General features: G+C 40.0%; 1 protein-coding gene across 1 annotated transcript; it reads right to left on the bottom strand.

Annotated features, from left to right (window-relative positions):
* Window positions 1-11,929: 11,929 nt before the first annotated feature.
* Window positions 11,930-13,252, bottom strand: Hbb (beta major globin chain). The gene is made up of 3 exons (XM_027407893.2): window positions 13,161-13,252; window positions 12,829-13,051; window positions 11,930-12,058 (listed from the first exon to the last, which is right to left on the bottom strand). The coding sequence occupies exons 1-3, from the start codon at window positions 13,250-13,252 to the stop codon at window positions 11,930-11,932; spliced, it is 444 nt and encodes a 147-aa protein (XP_027263694.1).
* Window positions 13,253-21,463: the final 8,211 nt, after the last annotated feature.

The following is a 21,463-nucleotide window of genomic DNA, read 5'->3' as shown; positions in this document are numbered from 1 at the left end:
CAATAATCCTTATAAGTTATATTTAAGTTCTGTTGTTTCTGCTTCATCTGTGTTGGGATGTTCTGGTCTTGCTATTGTAGCAATAAAATGAACCACTAAACAAAAGGCAGAGAGAGAACATGAAAATTAACAAAATCAGAAATGAAAAGGAGGACATAAAACACACACTGAGGAAATCCAGAGAATCATCAGGTCATACTTTGAAAACCTGTATCCCCCCCAAAAAAATTTTGAAATTAAGGAGATGGACAGTTTTCTAGATAAGTACCACATACCAAAATTAAATCAAGAACAGATAAACAACTTAAATACACCTATAGCCCCTAAGGAAATAGAAACAGTTATCAATAGTCCCCCCAATCAAAAAAAGCCCAGACCCAGATAGACTCAGTGCAGAATTCTACCAGAAATTCAAAGACAAACTAATACCAAAACTCCTCAAATTATTCCACACAATAGAAACAGAAGGGATATTGCCAAACACTTTTTATGAGGCTACAATTACACTGATACTCAAACCACACAAAGACACAACTAAGAAAGAGAACTACAGACCAATTTCCCTCATGATCATAGTTGCAAAAATGCTCAATAAAATACTGGCAAACCGAATTCAAGAACACATCAGAAAAATCATCCACCATGACAAAGTAGGATTCATCCCAGAGATGCAGGGATGCTTCAACATACAAAAATCTGTCAATGTAATCCATAACATAAACAAACTGAAAGAAAAAATAAAACATGATCATCTCACTAGATCCTGAAAAAGCCTTCAACAAAATTCAACAACCTTTCATGATAAAGGTCTTGGAGTGAATAGGGATAAAGGGAATATACCTAAACATAATACAGGCAATATACAGTAACCCAACAGCCGACATCAAACTAAATGGAGAGAAACTCAAAGAAATTCCACTGAAATCAGGAACAAGACAAAGCTGTCCACTCTCTCCATATCTATTCAACATAGTATTTGAAGTTCAAGCTATACCAATAAGACAGTAAAAGGACATCAAAGAGATACAAATTTGAAAAAGAGATTTGCTGACTATACGATAGTCTACATAAGTGACTTCAAACTTCTACCAAAGAACTCCTACAACTGATAGCACCTTCAGTAATATAGCAGAATACAAGATTAACTCAAAAGAATCAGTAACCCTCCTATATATAGATGACAAATGGGCTGAGAAGGAAATGAGAGAAATGAGAGAAACATTACCCTTCACAATAGCCAAAAATAGCATAAAATATCTTGTGGAAACTCTAAACAAACAAGAGAAAGACCTGTATGATGAGAACTTCAAGGCTTTAAAGAAAGAAATTAAAGAAGATATCAGAGAATGGAAAGATCTCCCATGCTCTTGGATAGGTAGAATAAACATAGTAAAAATGGCAACCCTACCAAAAGTGATCTACAGATTCAATGCAATTTCCATCAAAATCCCAGCATGATTCTTCACAGATCTTAAAAGATGAATACTCAACTTCATATGAGAAAACAAAAATCCAGGACAGCAAAAATAATTCTGTACAATAAATGATCATCTTGTGGTTTTGCCATCTCTGGCTTCAAGCTTTACTATAAAACTATAGTAATGAAAACAGCTTGGTATTGTTATAAAAACAAACAGCTGGACCAAGGAAATTGAATCAAAGACACCAATGTCAACTCACAAACCTATGAACACCTCATTTTTGACAAAGAAACTAAAAATATAAAATGGAAAAAAGAAAACATATTCAACATGTGGTACAGGTATAACTGGGTGTCAACATCTAGAAGAATGCAGACAGATACATATCCATTGCCACAACAAACTTAACTCAAAATGGATCAAAGACCACAATGTAAATCCATCCACATTGACCCTCCTAAAAGAAAAAGTGGGAAATACATTTTAATGCATAGGCACAGAAGACCACTTCCTAAATAAAATGCTAGAGCACAGACATTGAGAGCAATAATTAAAACTGTGACCTCCAAAAACTGAGAAGTTTCTGTATAGCAAAGAACATGGTCAACAATACAAAACAGCTCCCTACAGAATGGGAAAAGAGCTTCACCAACCCCACATCTGACAGTGGGCTGATATCCAAAATATACAAACAACTTAAGACATTAGACATTAAACTACCAAGTAATCCAATTTAAAAAATGGGGTACACACTGGAACAATTGGCCTGAACAAGGGAGAGCACATCGACCCCAGATGCTATCGGGGAGGCCAGTACAAGACTGATCCAGACCCCTGAACATGGATGTCAATAAGGAGGCCTCTGCACTCCAGGGAGCCTCTGGTGGTGGATTAGTGTATTTCCCTGGTGCAAGAAGGGACTTGGAGAGCCCATCCCACCTGAAGGGTTACACTCTGGCCCTGGACACATGGGGAAGGGCCCAGGACCAGCACAGGAAGATTTGGTGGACTTTGCAGAGTCCCAGTTGAGGGCCCTACCCTGCCTGGGGAGTGGTGGGTGGATGAGGTGAGGGTAGGCTGGGGGTGGGGGAGGAGGGATGGGAGTGAGGAGAGGGAGAGGGAGAGGGAGAAGGGACTTACATGTGAAACAATCTTGTTCCCTAACTAGAACTAATAAATAAATTTTAAAAAAATGGGGTACAGATCTAAATAGAGAGTTTTCAACAGAATAATCACAAGTCCCTTAGTCATTAAGGAAATGCATGTCAAAATCACTCTGAGATTCCATCTGACACCAATCAGAATGGCTGAGATCAAAAATACCAATGGCAGCTTATGCTGGAGAGGATGTGGAAAAAGAAAAACACTCCTCCATTGCTGGTGGGATGGCAAATTTGTACAGCCACTGTGAAAATCAGTATGGTAATTTCTCAGAAAATTGGGGATCAACCTACCTCAAGACCATGCTATACCATGGTTTGGCATAAATCCGAAGGAAGCACATTCACACCACAAGGACATTTGCTCAACATGTTCATAACAACATTATTTGTAATAGCAAGATCTTGGAAACTGCCTACATGCCCCTCAACTGAAGAATGGATAAAGAAAATATGGTATGTTTACTCAATGGAGTACTACTTGGTGGTAAGAAACAATGACATCCTAAAATTCACAGGCAAATGACAGAACTAGAAAAAACCATCCTGAGTGAGGTAATCCACAAACAGAAAGGCCAATATAATATGTACTCACTCATAACTGGATACCAGACATAAAGCAAAAGATACCCAGCCTACAATTTACAACCCCAGAGAAACTAGAACCCTGTTTCCAGAAACAGAAGAAGAACCGAAATCCACAACTTAACAATGGGCCAATCTCCTGGAGTACAAGCAAAGTGAGTGAGGAACAATCACATGAACAAAGAAGTCAAGATCATGATGGGGAAACTCACAGAGTCAGCTGACCAGAGCTAGGGAGAGATCACAGACTCAAGTCTGACAAAAGGGGAACCTGAATAAAACCAAACTAGACTCCCTTAATATAGGTGACAATGGTGTGGCTGGGACAGTATATGAGGCCACTTCCAGTGGGTCCAAGATCTAACACTAATGCACAACATGACTCAGTGGAGCCCATTCTATATGGAGACATAACCTTGCTCAGCTTAGACACAGGGGTGTGGGAGTGCAGTGGTGCCTTGAACAATCATCAACAAACTTAGTAGTCTTCCTAGGGGAGGCCTTACCCTCTTGAGGAGTAGATATGAAGTGGGAGTATTGGGGGAAGTGAGAGGAGAGGAGGGTGGAGGAACTGGGATTGGAATATAAAAAATAAGTTAATAAAAAACAAAACTTTAAAAAATTCTCATAGTTGAAAGAACACTTTGTAATGTGAGAAGATACTTACTGATTTTGTGTGTATAATGGTCCTGAAAAACAATTAAAAGTTACATATATAATAATGCAAAAAAATAACATAAAATTATTTTTATGTGATGGGGGATGTCCTTCTGTATGCTGTGAATATATGTTTCTCTAATTGGTTAATGAATGATGCTGTTCTGGCCAATAGACAGGCAAGATGTAGCCAGGCAGGAAGTATAGATGGAGCTATCAGATTAGAATTCTGGAAGAAGAATGCAGAGAGTGAGTCTTGAGGGAAATGACATATAACTGCCAAGAAAGAAAGAGGCCTGGGCATCACCAGTAAGATAAGACCATGCAGAGGTACACAGACTAATAAAAATCAGTTAATAATTAAAAGAGAGCTAGTCAATAAGAAGCCTGAACCATCAGACAAACAATATGAGCCTCTCTGTGTGTTTTTCTGGGACTAAACCAAAGCTAGGACCATGTGGAACAGAAACTTCCATCTACACTTATGATATCTTGCTATACTAAGTTAAGTGAGTTATCCAATCATTATCAGAGAGGCTTCCTCAGGCAGCAGATAGGAACAGATGCAGAGACTCACAGCCAGACATTATGTGGAGAGAGGGGCTAAATTGGAGGTCTCCGTCAAATCCCTTCCCCAAGTCTCAGGGGATTGGTTGGAAGAACAGACAGAAAGAGCATAAGAGTCCAAATGGATGGAGGACACCAAAAGAACAAAGTACTCTGAACCATACTAATGACAAAACAGCTGGCTTCCTGGACAGTCACCCAAGGTTCCTCTCTAATGTTGGGGCATCCATCTTCAGCTTACAGACCTAGAATATCTAACACACATTTCTGGGAAGCAGGAATTTTGAAGGACTGCCCTACCCTTTCTGGACAGTTTGGCAGTCCCATTCTTTTGTGTCCTTTTTATTCAATTGTACAGTATACTGTCAGCAGTTGAGGCAAGGACACATTCTTGCCCAAATGGCTAGCTTTGCCACAATTAAATCAAACTCAATATAGAGGTTCTTCTTTATTTTTTATTTTTTATTAGTTCAAATTAGGAACAAGCTTGCTTCACATGTCAATTCCTTCTCCCTCCCTTCCCCCCAACTCTCAGGCCCAAGCCACATCTGCTCCCCACCCACCCTCTCCACTCCCCAGGCAGTGTAGGGCCTTCAGTGGGGGCTCCCCAAAGTCCATCACATCATCCAGGGCTGGGTCTAGGCCCTCCCCCATGTGTCCAGGCCAAGAGAGCATCCCTTCACGTGGGATGGGCTCACAAAGTCCCTTCTTACACCAAGGAAAAATACTAATCCACTACCAGGGTCCCCGTAGAGTGCCGAGGCCTCCTCATTGACATCCATGTTCAGGGATCTGAATCAGTCCCATGCTGGCCTCCCAGACAGCAGTCTGGGGTCCATGTGCTCCCCCTTGTTCAGGCCAGCTGTTTCTGTGGGTTTCACCAGCCTCGTCCTGACCCCTTTGATCTTCATTCCTCCCTCTCTGCAACTAGGTTCCAGAGTTCAGTTCAGTGTATATCTGTGGGTGTCTGCATCTGTTTCCATCAGCCACTGGACGAGGGCTCTAGGATGGCATATAAAGTAGTCATAAGTCTCATTTATGGGAAAGTCATTTATGGTAGCCTCTCCACCATTGCCTAGATTGTCAGTTCATGTCATCCTTGTAGATCTCTGGAAATCTCCCTAATGCCAGATCTCTCCTCAGACCTATAATGGCTCTCTCATCTTTCTCTCCTCTATTCTTCCCCTGACTCAACCTTCCTGCTCCTCCATTTCCTCCTCTCCCCTCCTCTTCTCCTCCTCTCATTCTGCCAGCTCTCTCTCCCCTACCTTCATGCTCCAAGTTAGGTCAGGAGATCCTGGCCCTTCTCATTCTCTGGGGTCCATGCATTTTTCAATATAGAGGTTCTTTGATGTCCATCATCCTCTTATCTAGTAGATTTGTGATGCCAGGTGATGTGTCTCTTTGTCATGAAAAGTCTTAGTTTATTAAAACATCACAAATGCCATAGTCTGTAGGTCTCTAAAGCGTTTGAAGACAGTCAATCAATAATACATTGGTTTAAACATGGAGATATGTCTAGCAAGACTACAAGTTTGATGTTTCATTGTCATAGATGACTAACTGTTGACTTGGATTTCCTTATTATCCTTAATAGCTTTCAGTGATTAGAAATTTAAGTGCATTTAAAGAAGTTTCATAGGCATAATACCTTAAACAAGAATATATATATATATATATATATATATATATATATATATATATATGTATATATACATATATATATATATAAAGAAATGACATTAAATTTGTATTAATATGCAAAAATATCTTAAACAAGACTAGAAACATACATACTCTCATAGAAATAATCCTAAATTTGTATCAATATACAAAAATCCATACCAGTGGAAAATATTTGAGACTAGTAGTAGCTTTTTAGTTTGAAAGTAGATACAGTGATCTACTCTTTTATGTTATCAATTTTATCTCCCCCCTTTACCTTTTTAGAATGAGATACCTAAATCTAATTTCCTTTTCTTAGTATCCTCCCTGACCATGACTAATAACAACTTGTAACCAACTCCCCTAAGTGATGAGAAACTTCCATTGAATGACCAAAAACTATCTGCAGCACTTCTTGAGAATGCAGGTGTCATGTTCTTAAAATTATTCTCTGTTGTCTGGGGGTGACAGTATTAGGGGAACCCAAAAATTGAGATACAGATCAAGTTCTGGGAGACTAGCTGTTGTCCAGTCTCAGTGTGATGGGAGAGTGCTAAGCTTATCCGAAGTCATGACTTCAGTAGTATACAAGCCTAGACTATCTCAATCAGGAGACTCTAAGCTGTTCTGGGAAACTACAACAGAGACACTCTGAGAGGCTGAATCACCTGGGCCACCCATTTTAGTTGTTGCCTGATCCCCTTGCTCTGAAAACACACAAGCTTTCAAAGGTGACAAACATATCTGCATTAACACAAATATGAACTCTGCGTTGTAAATAAGCAAGCCAAAGATGATTTTTTTTTTCTATTATGTTTAAATAGGTAAAATGTAAGTCACCTGTTTTGAAGGGTTTTTTGCATTTGTTTTTCTTATGTCTGCAGTTAGGATTTTTCGGGGTATCTCCCCAATCAAATCTGATCCCAGTTAACTTTGAAGGAATCTATAGCTTTGCCTTTCCAGTGGAAGCAAAATCATAACCTCTTCCACAATGCAAGACATATTTTGAATTTGATTTTAAAGTCAAGGTATTCCTAAAGTATCTCTGGTGGTTTAATTCAGCAGTCCCTCTTCTCTCCCATGTCGTTCAGGAGCCATTGTTTGCTCATCAGCAATCAAAAAATTTAAAGTAAACATGACACCATATAGGATCTAGACTCTTTGTGTATTTTCCATTCTTACATAGCTTATTCTCCTTATATTATTTTATTCTCTATTTAAGGACTTTATCTTATTATTTATAAACTATTTTTTCAATGATAGTCTATACCAGTTTTCTTTTCTTTTTTAAGCCTACACATACTTAAAAAAAACAAAAAAACAAAAAACACTAACCTATTTAGAGGGGTTTTCCTGTCTGGATCTGTCTTTACTGAGTTCCTGAAGCATTCTGACTGAATGAATCATGTCTTAAACTGCTATGTAAGCTGCTGCATGGCTCAGCTTAGTGATGGTACTTAGTGCATGGTGCTGGCAGTTATATGCAACCTGCAGGAAATGGCCAGTAGCTGAATGTCTCTATGCAGAGTCTATCCAAGAGACCATAGTCACAAGGAAGCCTTGTTTGACTCCTTGTTCTGAACTTTTTTGGGGGGAGTTGGGTCTTTCTCAGGCCCTTTGTGGATATGCATGTTCTCACATTGGGTGCCATGTATAATGAGTCTTTCTTTGTCCTGCCAGCTAGCTTACAAATAACCACATGGAGACTTCTAATTAATTATGAAAGCTCAGCCTTAAATTAGATTGGTTTCTAACTAGCTCTTATAACTTAAATTAACCCATTTCTATTAATCTATGTGCTGTCACATGGCTTGTGGCTTTTACCTCTCCTCCTGCATGTCCGGCTTCCTCTGTGTATGTCGGGAAACTCAGCATGTCTTCTTCCCCAAGACTTCTCTGTTCCAAGAAGTCCTGTCTGACCTCTTCCTGACTAGCTATTGGCTGTGTGTCTCTTCATTAAACCAACAACAATGGCATGTCTTTATAAACTGTAAAGGAATATTCCATAATATGTCCATGTAAAATATTTAACTACTAAACTGTTCAAATAAAATTGTGACAATTTCTTAATACAGAAACATGTACTTATGGGAGTGGGAACAAGCTAATGAGGTAGAAATAGGCAAGCACACAACTGTTATGATAAATCTTTCTGCCAAAAGCCGCCTGAGCCCCACTGCCACATGTGAGCTTTACGCCAGCCGCCCACCTGAGTTAGGCCCAAATGAATACATAGAAACTTGTATTAGGTTCAAAGCTGCTTGGCCAATGACTAGGATTCCTCATCTGTTAGCTCAGTCTTAATTATCATAGATCTATATATTTTATAAGACTTATCTTATCGGACGCCTTATTGGTGTCCCTCCTTACTGGTGGATGGCATTCTCCTTTAAATATGAGTCTCATTGCTATGTCACTTCCTGCCTGGATCACCACTTCTCTACTACATTTCCCAGAATCCTCTTTGACTCTTAGTCCCATCTAACTTGGCTGCCTCATTGGCCAAACAGTATTTTATTTAACAATCAATAAGATAAACATCCACAGTACATTCCCCATCACACAACACACAAACACCTTTAAATACCAATATTTTTCTTTGCTTGCTTTTGGATTTCAAGATAGGGATTCTCTGTGTAGCTCTGACTGTTCGGGAATGCACACTCTAGACCTGCAGGCCTTAAACTCACAAAGAAAAGGCTGTCTCTGCCTCCCTACTGGGGTGATTAAAGTTTGTGCTACCACATCCTGGCAAATCTCAATGTTCGATGCCCCCCACTAACACCCTACTGATCCCATAGGCTTTCTGCTCACCATGGAGGGTGAGGCCTTCCATGGGGGATCTTAAAAGGCTGTCATATTCTTTTGGGATAGGGCCTAGGCCCAGCCCATGTGTCTATGCTGAGGGAGTATCACTCTATATGGAATGGGTTCCCAAAGTCTATTCCTATGCTAGGGATAAGTATGGATCTACTACAGGAGGCCCCCGACATCATAGGGTCAGGATCAGTTCTATGTTGGTTTCTCAGCTATCAGTCTGGGAAACATGAGCTCCCCTGTGTTCAGGTCAGCTGTTTCTGTGGGTTTCAACAGCCTGGTCTTGACACCTTAAATCATCACTCCTCCCTCTCTGCAACTGGATTCCACTTCAGTTCAGTGTTTATCTGTGGGTGTCTGCTCCTACTTCCATTAGCTGCTGGATGAAGGCTATAGGATGGTGTCAGAAGCCAGCCTTGGCGACCCCCATGCCTAGCTAGCCGCCAGCCAGTCTAGCATCCCACCCCTCAGGTTCTGGGACCTGGCCTGAGAAGCAACTAATACCTATCCCTTCCACCACTTCCTTAACACAGGAGATTCCGGATACCTGCCTGAGAGCAATTAACATTCATTCCTCCCCCCCCCACCTCCTTTTTCTCTGCTTCCTCCTTTCTCTATAAAAACCCCTTGTAATAATCAATAAAGGGGACCTTGACAAGAAATCTTGGTCCCGATTTTTCTTTCCCGTCCGTTGTTTTCAGGTGTGATCCACCTCGGACTCACGAATTACCGAGCCCCGAGGGATGGGGCAGGATGGCATATAAGTTAGTCATCAATCTCATTATCAGGGTAGGGCATTCAAGATAACCCCTCGTCTTTTGCTTAGATTGTTAGTTGCTGTCATCCTATAGAACTCTGGACATTTCCCTAGTACCTGATTTCTCTTTAAACCTATAATGGCTCCCTCTATTATGGTATCTCTTATCTTGGTCTCCTCTATTCTTCCCCTGACTCCACCTTCCTGCTCCCTCATGTCCTCCTCATCCCTCCTCTTCTCCCCTTCTCATTCTCCTAGCTCACTCTCCCCTCCCCCCATGTTCCCAATTTGCTCATGAGATCTTGTCCCTTTCCCCCTCCCCCTCCCCAGGGGACCATGTATGTCTCTCTTAGGGTCCTCCTTGTTTCCTAGCTTCTCTGATGGTGTGTATTGTAGGTCGATAATCCTTTCCTCTTTATCTAAAATACATGAATGAGTGAGTACATACCATGTTTATCTTAATGTGTCCTGTATTTCATTCTAGATGTTCTATAGTTTCCCATCTTCCTCTAAGTCTTCACTTCATTTGGAGTTGAATTTTTATGCATTATGACAGTAGGACAATCTCATAAAACCTTGGTGATTTTACTCTGTGAAAATTTATTCTCAGTGAAACCCACATAGACCACTCCATAATTAAAGGTCTCTTATTATATGCAACCATTTCAAAATCTAACTAAAATTATTACTCTAGAGAGCAGTGTTAACTGTTCCGGACCAATGTCTTCAGGACTGTGGACAGAGCCAGCCTTACAGTCCTGGATCCGTTTCTGAGTGGAGGTGTGTGGACTAGGGAAGTTTAATTACCCAACGATGCTAATGATGAGACAGGAAACACCATATCATCTCAGGAGGGCTCCCAGCTAACGCTGAGCAGCCCCAGTTTATTGAGAGGTCCATTTAAATAGTCCTCTAAGGGCAGGGGCAACATCAGGAAGCATTTATCACAATGCATATCGCTAACATCAAGTGATTCTGTTGCCTAAACAACTCTTGGTCAAGCAGGCAGAGTCTTGAGCCCAGGTATGGGCCTACTCAAAGCTTAAGCTTCAGAGATGCAAATTAGGAGGCATATCACCTTCCGCCATGGTAAACAGTTACAGTCTGGTGTTAATTAACAATACAATGGTGACTCTGGGCTCCCTGGCGCCACCACTGTTTATGTCAGCCAGAGCCTGGATCCCAGAATATTCCATAACAGGGATATTCGGTCCCCCACAGTTAACAACACCTGAAACTCACTTTTCCTTTCCAGAATATAGTATGATCCTGGTGGCAATTGAGAGAAAGCAAAATGGAAGATATATTGCCTATGGTGTTAACTCTACTATCTGCATACAAAGGAGTGCTATCAGACAGCATGTAGGGGGATTGGATTCTCAGCCCATTCCTTGATAATGAACATAGACATATTGAGAAAGAATGGGGCATCCATTTACAGGGTATTATGTAAAGTTCATAACCAGAAATAAGCCTTAAAAACTGAATTTTCTTATTCTTTCTAGTCTTTTGTTTCCATTTTAATTTGAATTAGAAACAGCCTTGTTTTACATGTATCTCTACTCTCATATTTTTCTCAATATCAACTCCTAACTCAGGCCAGAGCATGGAGTCATGCATAAACTTCCCAGGGAAAACAGCATTTGAAAACTCATGGTGACTATTGACTGTAAAGCTGAGGGAAAAGTCTCAAGTGACAAACAGCACTGCCATTCCCTCTTTAAGCAGACCTCTATGTCATACTGGGCTGTCTAATGTAAGAGGAGTCAGGGGTTGATGAACAATGTGGCCAGGGAAACATGGATAGAAAACTTAAGGGAATAGGGTAGCTTTAGGCAAGAAAAAATGATGGATAAAGACCAGTCCCTGAGGTGCTGTGTCGGCAAGGGAAAAGATAAGAGACATTTATGAGGAAGACTGGAGAAAATAAATCATGTGCATAAAATGTAGCCAAAATCTAATCTGTAAATGAAGATACCTCGTGAATTGTTGTTTGAGTGGTTAGGAGTGGACATTAGTGGCTGTGACTTGCTGCTTTCTGTGTCAGTACCTATCATGAAACACAGCGTTGGATTTCTTTGCCTAGGTCAAAGCCAAGCCCTCATTGCTTTGTATCATGAATCTTTAGCATGAACCCTTCGATGAGACACACAAAAAATTTAGAACACCATTACAGTGAAAGTAATGCCTTTTATTAGTCAGAACAAATGCCCAAAGGCCTTCCTCACTTTTTTCACAGGTGACAGTTCTTTAGGGAACAAGTGAGCTTTGAGCATAGACAAAGGGCAGGACAGGGGGCTTTAGTGGTACTTGTGACCCAGGGCAGTGGCCACACCACTCACCACCTTCTGAAAGGCAGCCTGTGCACAGGGGGTGAAATCCTTGCCCAGGTCATGGGACAGCACAACCACGATCACATTGCCCAGGAGCTGTGGTAGAGAAGACAGGTATCACATGATAGTAAACAAAAATACCAGACACTGTATGCTCATTTCAAATGGCTGTTGTGGTTTTAATCTTAAAATATAAACAGAACGGCAGCTGGGTTCCACTGGCCAATTTTAATAAGAATTATTCTGTCTCAAGCAGAATTTATATGCAAAATATATTCCCAAGGTAAGAACTGAACCCTTAATTCTTTATATCATGAATTATTACTGTGAACATTTCTATGAGACACACAATAAATTAGCACACCACTGAAGTAAAAATAAATGCCTTTTCTTCATCAGAAAACAGATGTCCAAAGGCCTTCATCACTTTTGCCACAGCTGGCAATTGTTCTCTAGGGGACAAGTGACCCTATTGCCCTAACCAGAAAGCCAATTATCCCTGATACTCTTTAGAGCTGTTCAAGGAAGCAGGGAATCTCACTTATCTTCCTTGTCCTCAAAGCAAGTTACCAAGAAATACTTGAAAGGAAACAAAATAAACAAACACAAAGAGCAGATAAAGAAGAAGAAATGCATTTTGAAACTACAATGGAAAATAAAAGTTTGCTGGAGAAATAGGAAATCACAACATAGAAGAACAAAGTGAGAGAAAACAATGAAATAATCAAACTTGTCAACATTCCACGTGGCACACGCAGACACCATCCTTCTAAATGTCCCCCTAGGATTTCGTTCACTTCCTTCTGATGGGAAGGTGAGCATGAAAGCCAGGGGATGGAAGCCACCGGCAGACCCATCAGACTCACCCTGAAGTTCTCAGGATCCACATGCAGCTTGTCGCAGTGGAGCTCACTCAGGCTGGAAAAGGTGCCCTTCAGGTTGTCCAGGTGTTTCAGGCCATCTGCGAAGGCATGGATCACCTTCTTGCCATGGGCCTTCACCTGGGCGTTATTCATGATAGCACTGGCAGAGGACAGGTCTCCAAAATGTCCAAAGAACCTCTGGGTCCAAGGATAGACAACCATCATCCTAAGAAAGAGAAAACAGGCAGAGGACACTGGAAATTAGTGCCTGTGGAGAGCAGACCTCCATCTCCATGCACCCAATTTGTGAACTGCCTTGTAACCTCAATACCAACCTGCCCAGGGCCTCAGCGCCGACTGCATCAGCGTTCACCTTTGCCCACAGGCCAGTGACAAGAGCCTTCTCAGCATCAGTCAGGTGCACCATGGTGACTGTTTTTGGGCTTGTGACTCAACACAACTGTGTCAGAAGCAAATGTGAGAAGAAACTGGTCCTGGTCTGCTTTATATGCCCTGCCCTGGTTCCTTCCCCCTCTGCCCTGTGTGAGTTGATTGGCCAATGGCAGGGTGTGGTGCTTTTGGGTGAGGCTTCAGTGATGACAGCCATACCTTCTCAGGGTGGATATGGCACAGGCTTAAGTGTGTGAGCTCTGCATTTTTCCTCTCAAGATGATCTCTTATCACAGAAACAAATGCTGGTCCTAAAACATCTCTGTGAGATATATATATATATATATATATATATATATATATATATATATATATATATATATATTTGGATCAATAACCAAGTAGGTATATTAGATATAACTTCTTCAATATTGTTTACCAAACAAATGTAAAATAGAAGAACATTATACATATGAAAATAGCCTGTTTTTTTTATTTTTAGTGTGAATGTTTGAAAGAGGGTTTCCCTGTGAATTCAGGTTATACAACATAAACAAGAAGACAAAATAATCATTCTTCTTTCTATTGTTTTCTAAGTCTGTCTTTCTTCTGCTTTGGGTTAACTCTCCAGGTAAATCTCCAGAAAATAAACGTGTGTTCATTTATTTCCAGATTGTCTTTTGTGTGTGTCCTTGTTTCTTTAATTTGTTCACTAAGTCCAGTTAATTTTCGAGAAGCAGCTGAATTGAGTGAGTCTTATACACTTGTTACTCTTTTAGTTTTGGAGACCCACAAATGGAAACAAAACACTCAATTCAGAAGAAAATCAATATCAATGCAATGAAAATTAGAACTCAAGATTGGAGGTAATATTAAGGGACTCAATTATCTGGGAGGAAAAACTAAATAAGAACAGCAACTTTTACTTTCTGTAATCGTCTGTTAATTACTGGAGTATCAGAGGGACTTCTTATCAATAAAACACAGTCAGGGAAACCTAGTGTCAGGAAGGTTGAAAGAAATTCTTACTGTGTTCAAATTTTTCTTCCTTTTTTCCTTCTTTCCTTCCTTGCTTCCTTCTTCTGTTTCTCACTTTTATTTCTTCACTGATTCATTCATGCATTTTGCTGCCTTATGGGCACTATGTATGCTATGTTTTAGAATCCTTTTCATTTTTGATAGGCCTTACCTAGTTCCATTTGTTTTATATAATTGTTGTTTTGTTTCTATTAAATTGTTTAATCTTCATTTCTATGTCTTTTCCTGCCTACCTGTCCATCCCACCCTCCAAACACTCACACAAAATATCCTTAGCTTTTCTCAATAAGAAGAAATTCTGAAGTGTACTCTTTCTTCTTAGTGTTCAACTAGCTGCAGGAAACTAAACTCTGTAAGCCACACAAAAATAAGACATGAAAGTAGGAGGAGAAGGTTCTGGGAAGAAAGGCTACATCATGAGAGGAAAGAGAGAGGCACATGTGGGTGAAAATGACTAACAGACATTATAGAAATGTGTGAAAGTATTAAACCAAGTCCTCAAAACTTGCCATGAAAAGAGGAAAAGCATCAAGAATTTCTGAGTAAAGATTAGCTCTGTGTTCTCTCACTTTCTTTCTCTCCCTCCATCAATTCTCCCCTCCCTCTATCTCTCCATCCCTCCCTCCTTCCCCAATTCAGGTCCCTCTGACTATCAGTCTGCTGCACATTTCTGTTTCTCCCTACATTTACATATATGCTCCTCTTCATCAAAACATGATGGACAAGTAGTTTATGAACTCATCAAGAACTGAAATGACTAGACAATAAATTATGAACAACAGTTAAGATTAGATTCCCACCCTTAAACTTTCACAGATGCTCTACAACAAAAAAATGAGAATATAACAAATAATCTGCTAAGAGTTTTTTCCAACCATTTAATTTAAATATGAAGATCATGGTTTCTGGAAACTAGGAACTGCTGGTGTAGGATGCAAGTTTCAGAAAATTATCCTGAGTTCCCCAATATGGTAATTGTTTTAGGCCCAAATTCTTTCTATGGTTGTCTGCTTCCAGAGTGGAGACACATGAGATGATACAGGAAGATATTGTGCTTTTTCTTTTTTATTTGGAGAGAAAATACTTAGAGTGCCACCCTTGCCCTTTCAAATATCTTGGCATCTGTAAATTTTCTTACTTTCTTGCACATTCCCCAAACATATCTTCCTGCCTGTTTATTTTAATTTTAATTTTTTCTCCTTAAATACATTATATCCTGACCACAGTTTCCCCTACTGCCACTCCTCCCAGTTCCCTCCACCCTCCTCCCCTAGATCTATTCTTCTTCTGTTATTTTTATACAAAAAGAAACTTTTAAAAATTTTAAAGCAGGCCTTCCATCAACCCAATATAGTATAACTAATTAAAATAACACTGTGCTCGAACACTCATATCAAGTTTGGGTAAAGAGATTCAGGAGAAGAAAGAGGTCTCAAGTGCAGGAAAAAAGGGTCATAGAAACCTCCCATTCTGTCAGTCCCACAAGAACACCAAGCTAGGCAACCATACTGTCTATGCAGAGCACCTGTCTCAGTCCCATACAGGTTCTGTGATAGTCACTTCATTTTCTTTGAGCCCCCCAGAGCCCTTGTTAGTTGATTAGTCATGTTCTGCTAGTGTTCTTGACCCCTCTGGATTCTTCCTCACTTTCCCTTTTGCAGAGTTCTCCTGGCTCCACTACTGTTAGGCTGTGGGTCTCTATTCATACCCCTATTAGTTACTGGACAATGCTTCTATGATGTCAATTGGGCTAGTCACTGATCTATGAGTATAGAAGAATATCATTAAGAATCATTTCATTGAATTTTTCCAGTGGTATTTGGTTATATCTAGGATCTCCATATTGTCTTGTTTCTGAATCCTGCTTCGTATCTGATTTTTATGTAGATTTTAATGGTCTCAGAGATGTAAGACTAAGCTTCTAAAAATGATGCTGTAGTATCTCTGCTTCTGTCTCTCTCTGACTCTCATCAAATGTAAAGTGATCTCTGAGCCTGGTACATACAATTCTCTTTGCAGGAAATGTTGTTGAGCACAAAAGTCCATTTGTACTTAGGCTTGGCACAGCACAATGTATACAAATCCATATGTGTGTGCAATAATAATTAATGAAAAAAAGACCAAAATTTGATGGAGAGTTGGGAGGGGTATTTGTGATGGTTTTGTTGGGAGAATAATGGGAGAAATGTTATGATTAAATTTTAATCTCAGAGTCAAGCAAAAAAGTAAACACTATAAAATAAACATAACATAACCACACAGAGTCATGATGAATGCTCTCTTACACACTAACATTGTTTTATCTGTTTATCACATAAATAGAAAAATAACCAAAAGTAGTATAATCAGATTGAAACAAATCTGTATAAATTAGCAATTTCTAAATGTCCAGGCAACTTTATACAAGACAAGAATGACACTTAAGTGAGAAATTCTGCTCACTGTGAAGGCAGTGCCTTAATTTCCAATGTGCTTCTTCATTGTGTATTGTAGCATATACACCAGAACGGCCATGTGATTGATTGTCTTCATGAGTATTATAGAATTTACACCAGAGCTGCTATGTAGTTGGTTGTCTTCATTGGTTATTATAGAATTTACACCAGAGCTTCCATGAGATTGGTAGTCTTCATTGGATATTATAGCAGTTATAGCAGAATTGTCATTTGGTTGGTGGTATTATCACTCACATTGTCCTCTAGCTACAAATGTCTGAAGATAATGATTACTTTGTCCATTGACTATTTTACTGAATTTTTCTGTTTTGTGTTTGTTTTATTTATTTTGGTTTTGTTTGTTTATTGTTTGTACATCCTGACCTCTTTTTTCCTCCCTCCTCTCCTTCCAGTCTCTCCTCAACCACCCACTTCATCTATTAGGGCAAGAGGGCAAAGTTATTTTCTTGCCACCTATTGGATAATTTAGCATAAGCCACAGTATGATGACAAAATCCACTATAAACATCTGTTTATAAAGAGAGACTATATTAGGCATGGCCCGTGCTTTAGTTAAAAAGAAATTTGAAACAATGTTAAAATAGGAATAAGGGAAATTTTTCCAAGGGAGTTTTGAAAACTTTATTGAGTCTGAGATTGAAGTTATTTAAAAAATGAAACCTCAACATTTAATTCTCCCTGAAATGAAGTGGAGCATAAGTCAGAAAATTCAGAATATATTTAGTTTGCGTGTTGGCAATTTTGCTGGAGAGGAGAATCTTTGGAACACAAGGGAACTTTGCTTATGTCAGAGAGACTGTAAACTAATGTTTAGACATCTGGGATTAGGAACCATGCCAGTGCCTTCCTTGGGTAGCCACTATGCTTTAGATCAATTATACCATTTTTAAAGTAATTTTAGAAGAGTGGACCACAGCTGTGATCAGCCTTGATGCAATACCTCAGGTTTACAGTCGCCAGCGGATCCTCTTTCAAGAGCCAGGGCACTGTTTCTTTGGAACATTTATGAAAACTTCTATGTTACATGAAGTTTAATTACTATGATAAAACAACTAGAAGAAACCATTCTGAATGAGGTAACCCACTCACAAACAGGCAAACATGGTATGTACTCACTCATATGTGCATTTTAGACAAAGAGCAAAGGATTACCAGCCTACAATCCACACTGCCAGAGAAGCTAGGAAACAAGGAGGACCCTAAGAGAGACATACATGGTCCCCTGGAGAAGGGGAAAGGGACAAGATCTCCTGAGCATGGAGGGAGGGGAGAGGGAACTAGGAGAATGAGAAGGGGAGAAGAGGAGGGGTGAGAGACATGATGGGGCAGGGAGGTTGAGTTGGGGGAAGAACAGAAGGGAGAAAGATAAGAGATAATACAATAGAGGGAGCCATTAAAGGTTTAGAGAGAAATCAGGCCCTAGGGAAATGTCTGCAGAACTACAAAGATGACACCAACTAACAATCTAAGCAAGAGAGGAGAGGCTACCTTAAATGCCCTATCCTGATAATGAGATTGATGACTAATTCATATGACATCATATAGCCTTCATCCAACAGCTGGTGGAAGTAGAAGCAGACACCCACAGCTAAACCTTGAACTGAACTGAAATCCGGATGCAGATTTCAGTTTCAGAGAAGGAGGACTGAGGAACAAAGGGGTCCATATCAGGATGGTGAAACTCACAGAAACAGCTGACCTGAACAAGGGAGCTCTTGGTCCCCAGACTGATAGCTGGGAAACCAGCATAGGACTACTCCGGACCCCCTGAATGTGGGTGTCAGTGAGGAGACCTTGGAAATCTACACTTGATCTTAGCCAAAAGACAGAGAAGTGATAGAGACCTTGGAAATCTATTGGACCTCTTATAGTGGATCAGTACTTATCCCTAGCATAGGAATGGACTTTGGGAGCCCATCCCACATGGAGGGATACTCCCTGAGCCAAGACACAGGGGGCTGGCCTAGACCCTATCCCACAAAATAAGACAGATTTTTGAAGACCCCCCATGGAAGGCCTCACCCTCCCTGGGGACCAGAAAGGGTATGGGATAGGTATGGTTTTAGTTGAGGGGGGCAGGGAAGGAGGGGAGGGAGAGGGACCTGGGGTTGACAGGTAAAATAATTTTCTTTCTAATTAAAATAAAAAATAAAAAGGATAAAAACTTCCCAAAAAAAAAAAAGCCACCCAGACAAAAGCAACTTAATGGACAATGCCTTACTTATCTCACAGTTCAAGGTATGGGACATCATACTGAGGAATTCAAGGCAACAGGAGATTGAAGCAGTTAGTCATATTGCATTCAGAGTCAGGAGCAATTAATGTATCCTGCCACTTAGTTTCCCTTCTTAAGGAAAAGAAAGTATGAGAGAAATTAACAATAAAAGAACTGCTTGAGGTGTTACCATCATAATTTCAAGTTGTACTACAGAGCTATAGTAACAAAACCCACATGCTATTGGCATAAAAACAGACCCAATTATCAATGGAATTGAATTAAAGACCCAGGCATTAATCCACACACCTATGAACACCTGATTTTTGAGAAAGCAGCAAGAAATGTATGCCATCATAAAGACAACATCTTCACCAAATGGTGCTGGTCTAAATAGATCCTTATCAACCTGAACAAAACTGAAGTCTAAATGTCACAAATATCTCAACATAAAACCGGATACAATGAACCTGATAGAAGAGAAACTGGGGAAAGCCTTCAATGTACTGGCACAGGAGACAACTTCCTGAGCAGAACACCAGTAACATGGGCACTAAATCTGACAATTAATAAATAGGAACCCATGAAACTGTAAAGCTTTTGTAAGGCAAAACACACCATCAATCAGGCAAAGTGACAGAATACAGAATAGGAAACTATTTTACCAACTTCACATCCAAGAGAGGACTAATATCCAAAATATACAAAGAATTAAAGAAACGAGGTATCAAAATCCCACATGATCCAACTAAAGAATTTGGTGGAATCCAAACAGAGGACTTTCAACAGAGGAATCTCAAATGTCAGAGAGACATTTAAAGAAATGTTCAACATCATTAGCCATCAAGGAAATGCAAATCAAAACTACTTTGAAATTCTATCTTATACCTGTCAGAATTGCTAAGATCAACAGTACATGTGACATCTCGTGCTGTCAAGGATATGGAACAAGGGGAACACTCTTCCATTGCTGGTGGAGTGCAAACTTCTACAACCACTATGGGAATTAATATGGCAATTTGTCAGAAATTTCGGAATCAATCTACTTGAAGAGCCACCTATACCACACTATACCACTCAAGGCCATATGTCCAAAAGATGCTCTATACTACCACAATGACACTGGGTCAACCATGTTCATTGCAGCTTTATTTATCATAGCCAGAAACAGAAATTCATCTGGATATCCCTTGACCAAAGAATGGATAAAGAAAATGTGGTACATTTCCATAATGGAGTACTACTAAGCTGTTTAATAAATGGAAAGACTAGAAGAAAATCACTCTGAGAGTGTTAGCTGAGACCCAGAAAGACAAATAAGGTATATATTCTCTTTTAAGTGGATTTTGGCTGCTAAGCAAATTCTAACTAAGCTGGAGTCCACTGACCCAGAGATGTTAGGAAAAAGTGGGGGTGGTCTATGGGGTAAGCATAGATCTCCCTTGCAAGGGTAAAGAGAATTGATTTTTATGGGTAGACTGTAGGCAGGTGTTGATGGGAACTGGAAGGATTAGGGGCATGCAGTGAAGATGGAGGTTTCTGTCCTGACAGGCTGTGCTGCCTTTAGCCCAAATAAGCACATGAAGACATATTAATTATTAAAATGTTGGATGATGGCTAGGGCTTATTGGCTAGCTCTTTCTTAATTAGTAACCCATATCTACTAATCTATGTACTTCTACATGGCCTTATCTTAGTAGAGAATCCCTGGCATATGCTATCGTCCCAGACTCTAAATAGCATTCTTTTCTGCAGTATCACCTGCCTTCTCTCCAGAATTCTCCTGGTCTCCTTGGCCTGCCTGTTTTCCTAACTCTATTGGGCAATCAGTCTTTTATTCATCAACCAATAAAAGAAACATACATACAGAAGCATATCCTCCATTAGTTCAGCCTGAACCAGGATCATTTATTGGGTGATATGTAAACTTAGTGTGGTGGAAACATCATGAAATTTATTGAATTGATCAGAATGAAGACTCTTATTAATTTGAGATACAGAGTCTCAACTGCCCATATCTTATAGACAGGCATGATTTCCATTGGTGGGTCTGGGTTGTCTTCAGTTGACTTGTCCAAGGGGGTCCTGTGGAAATCCCCAAATAACTCAGTCTGATGCTACTAAGAGGGTTAATCTCTACAGTCAGTGAAACACCATTGTTGAGGGCAACATCCTTATAACTCATTGAATGCAGAAAAGTTGAACTGGTGACTACATGAAAACTTCACCTTATGTTTATTGTCTTTGGTGAGGGAATGTAATCTTCAAGCTACTGAAAGAGAAACTTTGACACCATCCCAGGCTCAAAACCTTTGACCTGTAATCTATCCTGCCTACAAAATATTGTAAAGCAATTATGGCACAGAATGTTTGGGAGTACCAACCAATGTCTGATTTGACTTAAGATCCACTCCACAAGAAGGAACCTATACCCAACACTTCTTGGAAAACTAAGAACCAGCAACTAGTTCGCCCAAAGACCTAGGCTAAAGCCAAATATTACTGGTGTATTAAAATAACAAAAACAGAGGCCCAGAGA

This window comes from Cricetulus griseus, chromosome 3, assembly GCF_003668045.3.
Source record: "Cricetulus griseus strain 17A/GY chromosome 3, alternate assembly CriGri-PICRH-1.0, whole genome shotgun sequence".
In the NCBI taxonomy this organism is placed as follows: Eukaryota; Metazoa; Chordata; class Mammalia; order Rodentia; family Cricetidae; genus Cricetulus; species Cricetulus griseus.
Note: the sequence above shows the minus strand (reverse complement) of the source record. Positions and strands in the feature narration are given on the sequence as shown.